Genomic DNA, 14,791 nt, shown 5'->3' with positions numbered 1-14,791 from the left:
AAAGAAAAGGGCAGGATGGGCGTTTTGGGTCATCCAGGAAGTCCTGCCTGGAAACAGGATAAATCTGACATCCAGACCCTTCTAGTTCTGGAAGATTAGCCTGTTTCTTCAACATTTCGAGTTCTCGTGGAAGGGATAGATCAGAGGTGTCAAACTCATGTTCACTGGCGGCCACATCAGCCGTGCAGTTGCCTTCAAAGGGCCGAATGTAACTTCAACTCCTTAACAGTTAAGGAATAGTTACATTTATACAGTCCTAAAATTATTTTGGTCTTTTGAAGGCAACCACGAAGCTGATGTGGCCCCTAGTGAAAATGAGTTTGACACCCCTGTGATAGATGAAATGAGAGGAAACCAAGAGGGAAATGAGATTTTTTAAAAACCAGCAAACCCTTGGTATTGTGATGAGATCTAAATTAAATGGCCCATGGTAGACCAGTTACCTGGTTTTATGGATTCCAGTTCTTTGATTTTTTTAAACTGCCTGGTTCCAAAGTGTCTACATATTTATACTTAGTGAAATCTAATGGGCACATTGGGATTAAAACTCAAGTCCAAGTGTGGCCGCGTAATATTGACATTAACATTACTTAGCTGCACCCAGATGAACGGAGCGCTTGGGAAGAGCCCACTACATGCCTGTCAGTCATCAGTCTCACAGTGACCCCACGGAGCACGGCACGAGAACTGCAGTACTGCCCTCCTTAAAGTGACAGGGAGCAAGCACAGTGTGCTTTTGCTGTGCATCAAATTATACCATTGGGTTAAAAAAATTAAGAGTATTTCCCCTTCCAGTTATTTCAAGTACCAAGCTGTTTTAGTGCCTTCTGTTTTGAAACATCCATTCCTATTCCTGTTTGAATGATTGCCATCCATCAGTGTTGTAAGATGTGTGTATAATTGGTTTATACAATTTTTTTTGTTAGTGAATATCTGCATCTATGTCTGCTTCTCTGAGTAACTTTTAAAAAAAAATTAAGACACCTTCTATTCAGAGCTAGGCAGAACATGAACATAAGGCCTGTTTTTTTCCTTATTGTATTTGGCTTATTAGGCATTATTCTATCTTCCCAAAGAGGGGTAGTGAGCTGATGACTGAACTACAGCAATTATTTTAAACAGCATTTATAGCATTGCAAGAAATCTAGATGAAATTTCTGGAAAAGAACAAGCCGCCCCACCCAAATGTATTACAAATATGCTTGACTGGCATTTGGAAAGAAGAAAGAAACTCTTATTAAAATTTAACATCAACTTGGCCAGACTTTAGGCCGAATTGGAAGAACAAAGTGCTGCTCAGTGAAAAGCCAGGGCTGGGAGTCATGTGATCTCCACTCCTGAGGCCGGGATAATGACAAAGAGAATGACCCACTAACTCCTTCATGGCAGATCTGCACATCTCAGACTCCAAGAGTTACTTGTTCCAGATCTTGCCACTATGCAGTGGCATTTCCTTTTGAAATGCTTAATTTGTGGGTGTACTGATCTGATTTCAGTGGAAAGAGGGAATATCCAATGTTTGCAATTGTCTTCAAGAGAACGGATTGTTCTGGAGCGGTGCTGGTTGACACAGTGATAGTGAAGATCACCTCACCTGAGCACTGTTCACGTGGGGGCCTGGCCTGGCCAACCTTGAAGCTTCTACTCTGCTCGAATCCTGCTAGTTTTTGAAGGCTCTGAATGGGCAGCCTGGTTACAGCACTTTAGAATATACAGTGTCCATAGTAACTTCTAAGTATTCTTCTTCCTTCTCTCTGTGTCCCAGGTTCTTAAGCTGACTCATTGCTTCTATATTCTGAGAACTTCCAGCCCAGTGCTTGGGTTGGGATGGTGGGAGGCACTAAACCCAGGCTGGAACGCCCTTGCAGATGTGGCAACAGAATGGTTTGCCACGGTAGCACTCTGCCCAGTGCTGTGGACCCACGACACGGGCCTTCTTTGTGACAGTGAAAGATGCACTGCATTGTGTGCCACTCGCCCCAGAGGGACCGCTCTGCTGCAGAGTGACTGTCCAGACTCGTGAGAACTTTGTAAAAGGCATTTCTTAGAAAAGTATTCATAAGGAGATCCATCATGATTTGCTCGGTTTGTGGTGAAACATCAGTTACCCAGACCATTGAACACGTCAAATACAGATGCAACACGTATAAGCTAAGCTAATTCACTATGATTCCTAGCAAATTATTAAACTCCATGGTGGTGAGGAAAGGGGGAGGGGTTGTAGGGAGGGAGATAGAGATAGAGGGAGAGGGAAAGGGGCTAGAGAAGGAGATGAGATATGCAAACCAACTTTTTATGTTTCCATTTTGAAGAGTCCAATCCCAAACAGGAAAAAAAATGAAATCCTGCCCAAATTGGCCAGAGGCCTCTCATTATGAGGACCACCTCTGAGAAAAGCTGCAGAAACCCCAGCTCTAGTCCTCATAAAAACTGAGAGGCCGTGTATTATTAAAATACAAGCATGAAAATACTTCAAGCCATTTCGTTAGCAGCACGGTTCCAAATGCAATATGCCCATTATCCATCAAGTTTAAGTCAGGTGGCTTCAGTGCATCTGTCCGGCTGAGGTCCTTAAAGGAGCGAAAGAGGGAGAGAAGACATCTTTCCTTTCAAATGGCGGACACTCCTTATCAGGAATTCTTTAGGGTTCTAATCTGACTATTCAATTTGATTTGGGGCATGTGTGAAACCCCCATTTGGCACTTTCTGTTCGAAGTTCTTAGGCACAGTGTGACAGAGTCAGCTTGGTGAGCCCTTCCCCATGCATTCGGTACAGCAGCTGAAACTCAGCAGGCAGCTGGTGGGACTCCTGCCACTTGGTGGTAAATTTGGTTCCTTTTTTGTCATAGTAATGGTATGGAAGATCTTCCCTAGTGTTGGGGTCAAATCCAAAAGGCCAAAATCCATACAAATGGATCTCTTCACATATTGCTGATGCAAGAGTGTACATAAGAATACCTGTGCTCAGCCGTTTGGGTGACAAATGTTTGTTTTTCCAGTACCTGTGGAACAATAAGTATAGGTCGATTCAGAGGCCAGTGGTGAAGGCTTTGATCAGAGAGGTCATTATGATGGGGCTGGGATGTCAGTTTGTCCAAGCAACTTAGTATCGGCTTTGAATCTACCTTTTAGACCACAAAGCACCTCTAGGCAGGGCCAGCCACGTAAGTAGTGAGACCACATGCAAAATGAAAATGTGGGGCCTCATTTCAAAAATTACTGAGAATTTCAAGAGGGCGGTGGCAGGTGATTAAACCAAATGCTGTGCCCTTCTAAGAACAGGCTTCTGTGTGAAACACAGGTCACACATGTTTGAAGCCAGCCCTGCCTCTGGGTTCCCCTAGAGGGTGGTGGCTCTGACCCAGAGGTGACACCACAGAGGCCATGAGAATGATGATGCTTCTCACACTCCAGGGGACCTTGGAAGTGGGGAGAGTTGCTGATTCTAGAGGGGTCTCGTGTGTTACTTCCTTACCCAAACCTAGAGAGTAAAATCCTTCTTGTTGGGTTTGGAAAGATTGTGAACCTTATTTTTTTATACCTTCTTATAAAAAAATCATATTCTTTGCTCCCTTTTCTTCTGACCAGGAGTTCCCAAGTCCTTTAGCGTGCCAGGACCTAAGGATTTTCATTACATTTTCTAAATTGAAAAAAAAAAAAAGCTAAATTACGCTTGTTATTCCTTCCAGGTTTAGATGGTATTTTGAAGCCTTCCTCCTTACATGGCCGAGTATTTCAGATGCTGTGGCATGAGTATGTGTGTGTGTGTGTACCATTGGCTGTGCAGGCAGAGTCCAACTGTTCACGAATCAGTTGTCTGGGGACTGTATTTCCTGCAAGTGTTCAGTGACCCAGTGTGTTTGGTTCAAGCCTGAGGGTGGGGACACCATGGCCAACTCTCCGAACCTCTGAAAGGTGGGGGGCAGGGTAGGCCACAGGGGCCGGTTTTGTAAAGTTTCTGAGCACACACAGTTCCTTCTCACACTGGAAGGCTTTAAAGATAAGCCTTTCCCATTCCAGTTGGAATGTAAACATTCAGTCTCGGTTTTCACAGTCTAACTTATGGACTAAGAATGACTAGCGACAGTTCTTTTGGTATAGCTGTATTTAAATAGAGCAATAGGGGAGCAAAATGATGAAGCCAAAAGATCACAGGAGAGGCTGGCTTCTCGTTCTGGTATGCCCCTTTCTGGGCAGTGACATTGGGTAAATAACTCCTGTTCTTTGTACCTTAGTTAACTCCTCTTTAAACTTGGGAGTTGGGCTATGTTGCCTCTTAAAAAGGTAATTCTACAACCTGGGAAACTGGGACAGTCCCAGTTCTTATTTGTTATCCTCCTTATAATTATTAATAGTGTCCTCTTTCTCTCAAAGAAAAAGTTGCAGTTTGAACTATGAATGATGGTGTCACCCTACCAGTTAGATACATATAAAAGTATATTAGATGGCAGCTCCTCCTATGAGAGGTCAACCAAACAGACCTTAAATTTGGAAGCTTCTAGAGCACAGGTGGCAAACACAAGGCCCGTGGGCCGAATCCGGCACCTTGTTTCTACCCAGTGGCAGCACCGAGCTCTCGCTTAACTGTTAAGGAGTAGTTACATTCATACAGTCCTAAAACTACATTCGGCCCTTTGAAGGCAATGGTGAAGCTGATGCAGCCCCTGGTGAAAGTTTGACACCCTGCTGAGGAGGACTACAGGATGAGATAAAAATCTCTGGAATCCTCTGTTTTCACCAGGCATCTCAGAGCTTACTCTAACATGTAGTAATGCCTGGACAGTATGTTATGACATTTGGGCTACTTGCATATGGAGAAATCAAGAGTTGTGGCAATTTCTTCAGACGATTTAAAGAAAAAAACCCCTTCAATATATGATGTTTTATAAAATGCCCCTGGATTAGTGGTTCCCAGTTCTGACTGCATAACAAAATCATCTACGGAGTTATAAGACATCCCAAATGTCTGTTCCTACCCTTCTCCCCCACCAGACAAAGTGCATTAGAATTTCTTGAAGTAGAGCCCAGGCAACAGTGTTTTTAAAAGTTATCCAAGTGATTCTACTGGTCAGCCAGAGTTAAGAATCATCTAACGAGACAAAAATACTGCATTTCTGGTCAATCTGTCTATCAAATTACGAGGGATAACAATGAGCTCATAAAAACCTTTTCACGTGTTTTGGCATGCAAATCCCAAATTATAAAAGGCACATTATGCAATTTATGAGTTATCTAGGTGTTTGTCTAATTTTGAACATCTATAAACCACCCAAATATCAAATAAAAAGGAATATTTTAAGTCAGTTGCATCTTTAAAAAATACTTGATTGGCTAATTTAGCCATTGGCGTTGTTGGGACATAGCTATCCATTTAAAGAAAATTCTTGATCTGCGGTGATTTCCATGACTGCTTGTTGGACTTACCACCAAGCTAGAGGACGGGGACTGGAGAGTGGAGGCTGATGAACCACCACTCCCCACAGTTGGCACTTGGTGACGAACTAAGGGTAGAAGATCGAACTTTTTACCTAGAATGATTCATTCATTTATTACAAAACAAAGGAGTGTTCCCTAAACTACTAAGCTAACCGCAACAACTAACTAATCAGATAGCTCCCACCCCCAAGAGATTACAGTGTTGATTTGCCATCTGGTGGGGTCTGAGTTAAGGGCAATAAAATATACACACCTGTTGACATGTTGCATTATATTCCCAGGCCAAGCCAATTGGACCTTTAACTGACCTCTGTGTTCAACGAAAAAGTCAACTAATGTCCTGGTAACAGTTGCTGAAGTGTGGAAGAAAAATGCAGGGATCCAAAGAATGGCCCCATCAAGCTTTTTTAAACTGAGGAAAAAGTTGTTACGGTCCTGAATGGTCAAAAGGTTGTTGTAATATTTTTCCAGGATGCTGGGGTTGAAGGTGGTAAGGTTGATTTTTCTTCCAACATCTCTTTGGAAAGCCTCCGTAGGGGCGAAATTGCAACGGAAAACAAAATCTGACTTATCTATTTCTTGTCCACACCGGCTCCCTGTCAGGATCCCACTATTTCCAACCACAGCACAGATATTATAATGTTTATTCACAATGGGTGACACGTCTGGAAGCAGCGATCGGAAGTTATTGCTAATAGAGAAAACATATTTATGGTTGGAATAATCATAGTGCATCAGTTGTCCGATCCGAACACTATTCTTGGTCAAAGAAAAATTTTTTATTACATCGACATGCTGAAGAATTTCTTGCCTAAAATAAAAAGAAATTCATTAAATGTTTCCCATTCAAAATTGATTTTCCATCTTACGTCTTATGCTGCCATTTCAATCAGACAAGAATCACTGGCACACTGAATCCAAGAAAGACTATATATTCATAATTATGGTCCTTGAGGGGGAGGCTGTTTCAGAATCTACGCACACTTGTTAATCTCTTAGTCAGGTTGTGGATGTAATCCTTTGAGGCTTGTAAGTGTTGTAACTTAACAGTTTTAGCTGCCATTCTTTGGTTTTCTGTTCTACATGAAGAGTGCACTTGATTAAGGGGAAAGCATAGGCCAAACTGTGTTAGAAAATACAGGGAGACGTTTTACACAGGCCCTAAGAGCTCACCTTAATGTGCAAACATTGGTGACTTAGAGTTTGTAACTAGGGACTACTTGTTTGCTATTGGACTGCAGTGTTCAAGGAATATCACATATCACTGGTGTCTAAGTAAGAGCCACATAGATATGAGTTGGTATAGCACTATCTATTATTAAAATGTGAAAATGGTAATAGCAGTTGAATATTTAATGGAAATGAGATGATAATCTCATTAAGGTCCTTTAATAATGAAACAGGGATATATTTCTACTTGATTATATAAAAATACAGTTTAGTTGGGGATACCCAATCCTCAGAAAAAGAGGCTATTGTAAATCCAAAAAAAGTGTGTTTACTCTTAAGAATTCAGAGCATAAACAAGGCAATGGTGATACGTAGCACTACTTTCAGGTTGCTTTCATATTGAGCATTAAGTAAAATTAAACATCTCTTAAAGTCTCAGCTATTTAAAATATTTTAGACCAGTAACATGTTACTTTGCTAATAGATTCTCCAATTCGAAGAAATCACATTGAATTTGATGTCTTTTGCATAAAAAATAGCAGGACTGAAATAAAATGCCCTGTATATCATCACTTTACCTAGAATTTTATTTTTAAAAATTACTTCATTTGTCAGAGTATGGAGCAGCATAAACTGAAATTTCAGTTTTAATACAAAACTTCCAAAGCTACCAATACTTTTCTCGACAAGCTGTTACAAAGGTAAAGTAAGTTTAAAATGATGCAAGGAAAATTAATTAAAGATTACCCAATACATTGATTTAAATGAGAGAAGTTTTGAGGAAAAAATACTGTTCTGGCTGGTCATTTGGGTCATATTGCCTAGTATGGGAGAATATTTTTATTGAATGAGGAATATGTTCTGGGAGAAGATATAATGTGTTGTTCTATCAATTAAAGTTTTCCAGGTTTTCTATAAAATTAATATTGGATTAAATCCCCCAAAGTTTAGAAAGTACTTTTGGGGTTTTAGAATTAATCAATTATTGTCATAGACTAATTTCTTATTAAAGAGTATTTTAAAAGTTTTAATCATAATTATATCAAAAAAGTATGCCAACTTTTAAAGTAAATAACACTTTCATGACACTGTGGATATCTACCAAATTTGTTTTAATTCTATCATTAAGTTAAAATTAAAAAAGAGAGAGGGCAATAACTAGAAATGCTATGACCAAAACTCAAGCCCCTAAATAGACTGGTAAGCATTTAAATAAGTATTCACTCCCTTAATGAATACACTAGATTGCCTACATCCCATTTAGCAGCATAGGAACGCCACCAAGAAGGAAGTAGAAATGACTTATCTGGGGTTGTTGCTAAAAGTATAGCAGAGTCACTGAGAAGAAGAAATAGATTGAAAGTAAGTCTCATCCTTCTTTCCCTCCTCAACCCCCCCCCCAAACCCCCAAACCAAAACCTCAACTGCTACTCCCCCACCCCCCAATCAACTCCCTCAGGTATAAAAGGTGCTGCTTCAAGACAAGAATGATGCTGGGGCGTTTTTATAGCACATTAAGAGCTGTTATAGCTTAACGGAAACAAACAGGCAAAACCGTACTTAAATACCTGCATTCATTCAGACCAAGGTTTTCACTAGTAATTTCATAGGGATGGATTATAGTGTTTTCTGTGTGTTTCAGTGAGATAGTACCCTCTTACTGAAATTTTCTTTTCAGTAGGGAAATGAAAATGCCTTTTAACACATAACTTTTAAAAAAAATAGATGGCTTGGACAGTGTTAGCCATGCATATTAACTATAAATCATGGTGTTCAACTAAGTCCAAATGAGGGAGGATATTGGAAATATTTTTTTCTTCATTCGAATTGGTCTTCCTGATATTTTCTTTTCTTTCCCATTTTTATTTTTTGAGAGGGCACTGCATACATAAAGGGTTACCAGTCAGCCCTTGTCCAGTCAGGCCAAGAAGACCATGCAAGTGCATCTCAGGCTGCGAGACAGAACTTTGCTGTTCTAATTACTTGGTTTTCTTTTTGGAGCTCTAGAATTCAAACACCTTTTGGATCTTTTTCCCCCTATCCTACCTTTGACGTAAAAATGCCGTCCGATTAAATGTCCACTTAGGAGGTTTCTCTTGGAGTTCGTGGGTCAGAGAATTCGTAATGGGCACAAATGACGGGTTTAGAAACTTCAGCGCGAATTGTGACCTGGAGAGGACAGACAGACGTGCTGGCCTCCGCTGGGGCGGGCGGCGGGGCGGGGCCACCGGCACTCGCACGGGCTCCCCCACCCCAGAGGCCCCTCTCGCTGGTTTCACCCTCTGCTCTCCACCCTCCCTCCCCCCACCCGGTAGTAAGGAAAAATCCAGGGAAGTCGGTCTCCATTGTCCGTCCCTCCGGGTGCGGGAGAGACCATAAAATGGCCGTCTGCGGAGCACAGGGGCGGGAGCGGGCGCCGCTGGAGCTGGATGCGCAGTGAGGACCGTGGAGTCAGCACCGCGGACAGCGCCCGCCCCGCCCCGGGCTGGGCCCGTGCAGTCGGCGTTTGGGCAGTCCGGCAGTCGGGGTGAAGTGGTTTTTGGAGAAAGGGCAGAGGAAACCGGAGATCTGGGGGAAGGCTGGCTGGGTGGGTCCTGTCTTAACCTCCTCCTTCCCGAGCTTAGGTCTACTTTCATTCCCGGTTTTCCGACTGGGGATCCCCGGAAGCCACTGGCCGGCGCTGCTCTTCTTCCCAGGTGGGGCTTCTTCTAGGTTTTGCACCTCTGGCCCGACCTGGACCACAGATTGCAGCTTGCATTTGCCACCCGCCCATCGGGTGGCCTTGCTAGGAGAGCTCCTAGAGGTCAAAGGTAGGGGCAGGGGGTTCCCTGTGAGTGCGCCAAGCCACACCTGGCGCCTGCCCCCTGCCTAGTCCAGCCTTGCTCCTGGCAGTTACCTAGACCTGGGGTGAGGGTAGGCAGCCCTTAGGAGGGCGGGGGAATTACAATAAAAACTGGAAAAGGGAGGGGGAGGAGGAATGGCAGCGGGGTGAAAGGATCATGGGGCTTGGTAAGACTAGACTCGCACCACAGTTGATGGTATGGGGGGGTGAGTGGCGGAGATTGTGAGGGGAGTGCAGCGCCTGCGCCATTAAATCCTTTCAGAGCAGGCAGAGGCCAGCCTCAGAGTGAAGTCCCCAGACAGAGCCCAGAGAAGGCGCTCACCTCACCACGCACCTCCATCTCCCGGTCCACCTCCCCCTCCCAAACACATATATTGCCTCTTCTTCCACCACCATTCTCCTTAAATGCTACCCCCATTTTGGAAACGGGGGAGGGGATGCTGAGGTATACGAGAAATGCAATCACATTCATTAGTACAATGGAGTTTTGGATTTAAAAAAATAAATAAAAGGGAGGAGGGAGGGAGAATTGGAGAGAGGAGTGGAAAGGCCGCAGTTTATCTTGCCCAAAGTCTCCCAGAGAACCCAAAACATCCCCTCTTGTCCCCTGCCCCCGGTCCCCCCCTAAAAAAAACCCCAGATGCCCAAGGGCGCTCAGAGGCCCTCACTCACCGGAATCCCGCGTGGAACATGTACATTCGGGGCGCCCCCGGGCTGGCGTACTTGGAAGTGGTGAAGATGTTCTCCTTTTTCAGGGACACGTAGCTGATGAGCGATAAAATCAGCAGGGCAACGCTGAGCATGACCAGCCCCAGCACACTGGCGACCCGGGCCATTTTGCAGTTTCTCATCCTGGGTTGGGCTGGGCTGGGCTGGGCTGGTATCAGGGACAGCGGGGAAATCGGTCCATTGAGCAGCCAGCAGCTCGCTGGCGTGTCAGTGTGTGTGTGTGTGTGTGTTCGCTCGCGCGCGTCAGCGTGTGTGGCGGGGGAGGGGACCGGGCCAGAGAGCCATGGGGAGCCACGGAGGCAAGTGGGAGGTGTGGGGGTGGGCTGGGGAGCCGGAGAGGAGTGGGACCCCTAAGGCTGGGGCAAGTGGGGCGTGAGGCCGAGCAGGAAGATGGAGGGTCTGGGCTGCGGGCCGAGCTGGAGCACGCAGCGCCGTGCGTCTCTGGCCGCAGGCTCAGGCTCCCCCGCGCGTTTCCAGCAAGGCTGCCATCTCCTCCGCCGCCTGCAAGATAAATGTGATTGGAATAATGTTACAGTTCGATCTAAGCACAGGATTTAATTAATGAACTCTAATCTCCCAAATAACCGGGGGAGGGGCGAGGGAGGAGCGGGAGAGGGAGGAGAGTAGAGGTGGTGGAGGGAGGGGAATTGAGGCTGGAAGGCTGCAGCCCACTTCAACGACCTCCTGCTGAGGGGGCGGGCTGGGGGGTGGTGGCTGTGGCTGGACAGAGGCCCAAACTTAAGTTTAATGGAGCATTTGTTACTTTGTAAATATATCACAGAACAGGGAGACGAGTGACTGGATTTGCTGTCCTGGAGGGTGTATACACCAGTGGAAAGTTTCTGAGATGCAGGGAGAGTAGTTTTAGAAAGGCAGACCTTTGCTTCTGTCTTCACGGAGGCACTGCCCTAGGTCCCAGGGAGTAGCACTCTCCCCTGCTCCCCAGCAAGGAAGTCCTAACCAGAGGAGGGCCCAACCTGACCTGTGAGTATTTAAGCCTTCTTGGAATTTTCCAGAAACTTTCCTCTGCCTCCTATGCTTACCACTATTCTTTGCTCCTCTCCAGAAGATAGGTAGTGCTTCATGAACTCCTGGCTCCCCTCCTCTGTGCAAAGCCCAGCAGTTCCAGCACGCAGTGGGTGGCCACAGGGCATGGCCACGTGTTCACCAGGCCCGGAGCACTTCTCCCCCATTTAACCCTGCTTTCCTCACCTTTCTGACCCATCCTTGTGGCCAGGCCTTGAGGACGGGCCATGTAATGTAGTCCTGAGGGGCCCAGATTATGAAGGCATTATAAGCCTTGTCCATTATAAATGCAGAACTACCTTTTGAAGGAACCCAAGAACCAGGTAACAGAGGCTGCCTCTGTGAGTGGAAAGGAAGCTCATTGCCTAATGCTTTGTATTCCTTGACCTTCAATTTGCTTTAGCATATTCATATGTTGTCTGTTTTAGTATCCATTGGAAAAGAAAATCAGTCCATTTTCAGTCAGGCTGTTGCTCAGAGGCAGGCCCCGTGTTTTTCAGCTCTTCCCCTTGCAAATAGCTTGTGGCTTCCTCTACCCTGGCTTCACTCTCAGCTTGGCTCTCTCCATACCAGTCAGTAAGCACTAATGAAAGAAGCTGGAGATGAGAAGTTGGCTTCGAGAGCCTTTTCCAACAAAGCAAGTTGATATTTTCCAAGTTGGTCATGATTTCTTTCTCTCCCGAACTTCTTGTTTTATGGGCTTTGGTGGACTAATGTTCTGGTCTGCCTGTGGGCTGTGGATCCCCCAAAGGGCGTGCCCCTGGGCTGCAAGCCCCTGCAGTGCCAGAGCCATGTCCTCCTCCTCCCTGTTTGTGCGTGTGTCCCAGCAGCTCTCTCATTAGAGAGCGTGCTTCGAAAGTGCTCAGGGACCAGGTGGGCTCCCCTGTGAGAAGCATCTCTCTGGTTCTGGGCGGCGACACACCAAGTGCAGCCGTGTGTTTCCAGTGACGGAGGGAATTGGTCATTTTGTTCCCTCTGAATACATTTTATATAAAAGTCTAAACATGTGGGTCAAGAGGACACAAATAATCGTTTACCCATGGGGCGTTTTATTATTTAAAAAGTTTTAGAAAAGGTCTGCACTTCTGTGCATGAGGAATACTTGAACCATATTTTTGAATAATTATTACAGTTTTTTTAAACAGAAGATCTTAAAAATATAGTATAAAACGCCAAAAGGAGTAAGATGCTAGGAGAGCTGTCTAGGAATTACACATGTTGGGAAAATGCTCCTTGGACAAGAAGTCAGGGAATAAGCTCAGGGTGATGGTCACACCTTTCGGCTCTGGGGCTGGCAGACTTGACTTTAAAAGCTTGTTCCTGGTACCCATGGGCCATGTGACCTCAGTGTGCTGTTAAGGGGCATGGATGAGATCATGACCACTTAATTTGGAGGTTCAGATTCGCAGACAATACAGACAATACCAAGGTGAATAGCTAAGCACTTTATTAAGCAAGAGCAAAGAGAAAAGCAGGAATCTAGAGGATACATCACCAGATGGGAAATCACCAACACCTGGACACAGACACCGGAGAATTCTGGAGGCAGCAGCATTCAGGGTTCGTCTAGGAACATTTCTGAGCAAAGCGTCCTTACCTTGGGTGAGATTCCGAAGTCTCAGGGGGCTCTGGTTAAATATGTTTTAGACAAAAGTGGCTGTGCTCCAAGGGCCTTTCGTGACTTGATTGATCAACCGTTCCCTCCAGGAGAATAGCCAGTTCTTCTCCAAGGGAACGATCAGTGTTTACAGGTACTGAGTTAAAAAGTAATGGTGCTTAGTCTTCCGTAGAGAAGGGCTAGTTCTCCCTGGGAGACAGCACACGGATATTTCATTCTCACAGTAAAAGGTCATGGCTTGGGCATAAACAGGGAGGATTCTTAATATTTCTTTAGCCCCTCACTTGGGTAAGTTGTCACCCTCTCTGTGTGTTAAGCTCCTCATCTGCAGAACCAGAACAAAAACCTCCCAGGGGTTGGGGGAGGGTTAAACAAAGCACCTTGGCCCAACTCCTGGCCTGTATTAAGCAGTTAATAAATATGAGCTAGATATAGCTAGGGCAAGTTTTTAGTGTCTTCCCCTGTCCCGTCCATGTTCCACTGTAAGATGCCTAGGAAAGGTTATGCTGGGTGAGGCATTTTTCTATAGAAAATGGCAAAGATCAACAAGTTCTTCAGTTTGCCTTATAAAACAGTGTTGTCGGCTTTCCTGGGACCAATGCTATGAACTCATTCTGCTTGGATTCCAAATGTATATATTGCTGATGCTTAGCACAGCTCCGTGAACCATCTAAGGAAAGTCCTACTAGGGCGATGCCCGTGTTGCCTGTGGGTCCCCGAAAGTCATACGGTGTAAAGAAACTAAATTGGCCAGAAAATAAGCAGGCAGGCGGGAATCCTTGCCACAGATGCCGGGCCTAGAGGTGGAGGTGGGCTGCTCAGTAATTACTGGAGGGAAAGATCCAGGGGATGGTGCTTCAAAGAGCAGCTGCAGCTGCTGGACGCGGGACTTTCTATGCCTGGGATTACAGCTACTTAGCCCATTGGGAACTAACTATGATATATTTCTCAAAAAATCACCAAGTCAGGCCTGTGCAAGAGGATAGGCGGGTGAAAAGAAGAAATACAGAAATGAAGGCTCCCCCCTCTTGCCCTGATGTAATGTTTTTTAGGGGAGTTGTTTTGGACACAGTACTTCCCTCTCCCACCCCCAACAAGTACCCGCCCTTTGCAAACATGTCTCTGCGGACGTGTATGGGTGCTTACCAACTAAGAGTGACTTCTCCACATGGATGGGGAAGGCTGGGAAGGATGGTGTCTTTTGTTAAAGCATCCTAATTCATTCATTTATTTGTTTTCTTTCATCAATTTATTAAATAAAATTGGTGATCAGGCACCATGCTGGGTAGGTACAGGGACTGTAAAATCATCCTTGACCTCCTAGTGCGTAAGGTCTCGTGGGGGAGTGAAGAGGGTGCCCCCGGCAGTCCTCTGTTGCAGAGCTCTGCAGTAGAAGACTGACGGAACTGGGAACGGACTCTGCCTGCGAGAGGCTGGTGGGGCTCTGCATAGAGGGCAGCGGCATCTGAGCGAGGTGTTGAAGCACAAGTGGGATTCATGAGGTGAGGAAGCTGGGAAGGATATTCTAGATGGGGAGGCCAGGGGCCAGGGAAGACAATGGTGGACTTGGGGAAAAGCGAGGGGCAGGAGGTGATTGCCACGAGAGAAGGGCCTAGAAAGGGAGTTGGGGTCAGATCGGAAAGGGAGTTGGGGTCAGATCGGAAAGGGAGAGGGCTGTGTTCTCTAGCAGCATTGCTGCTCAGACTGTCCAGTCTTTATCGAGAGGCTCCGTCTGACTGCGCTGATTGGATCTGGGAACAGCCAGAGTCAGGCCCCTGGGAGATGGAAGCAGGGGCTGCTTTTGTGGATGTCAGCTGATTGCCCAGTTGCCCATGGGCCTGTCCGCATGCAAGAAACCACAGTGCCTTCACCTATCAATGAACTAATTGGCTACTTTGTATTCTGAGATGCTTCTGAATTAGGCAGCATGGGTTGACTTTTGGAAGGGTGAGGGACCCCTCCTTGACGAC

The 14,791-nt window shown here is 45.6% G+C and overlaps 1 protein-coding gene across 1 annotated transcript; it reads right to left on the bottom strand.

Moving 5' to 3' along the window:
• Nucleotides 1-335: 335 nt before the first annotated feature.
• On the bottom strand, nt 336-10,506 carry ST8SIA3 (ST8 alpha-N-acetyl-neuraminide alpha-2,8-sialyltransferase 3). Its single transcript, XM_037034840.1, has 4 exons — nt 10,121-10,506; nt 8,653-8,775; nt 5,690-6,247; nt 336-3,002 (listed from the first exon to the last, which is right to left on the bottom strand). Exons 1-4 carry the CDS (start codon nt 10,297-10,299, stop codon nt 2,720-2,722), a joined length of 1,143 nt encoding a protein of 380 aa, XP_036890735.1. The 5' UTR covers nt 10,300-10,506; the 3' UTR covers nt 336-2,719.
• Nucleotides 10,507-14,791: the final 4,285 nt, after the last annotated feature.

Source organism: Sturnira hondurensis, unplaced genomic scaffold (genome assembly GCF_014824575.4).
Source record: "Sturnira hondurensis isolate 20B ecotype Veracruz unplaced genomic scaffold, ASM1482457v3 Scaffold0001872, whole genome shotgun sequence".
NCBI lineage: Eukaryota > Metazoa > Chordata > Mammalia > Chiroptera > Phyllostomidae > Sturnira > Sturnira hondurensis.
The sequence above is the reverse complement of the archived record's forward strand: the minus strand, read 5'-3'. Positions and strand labels throughout refer to the sequence as shown.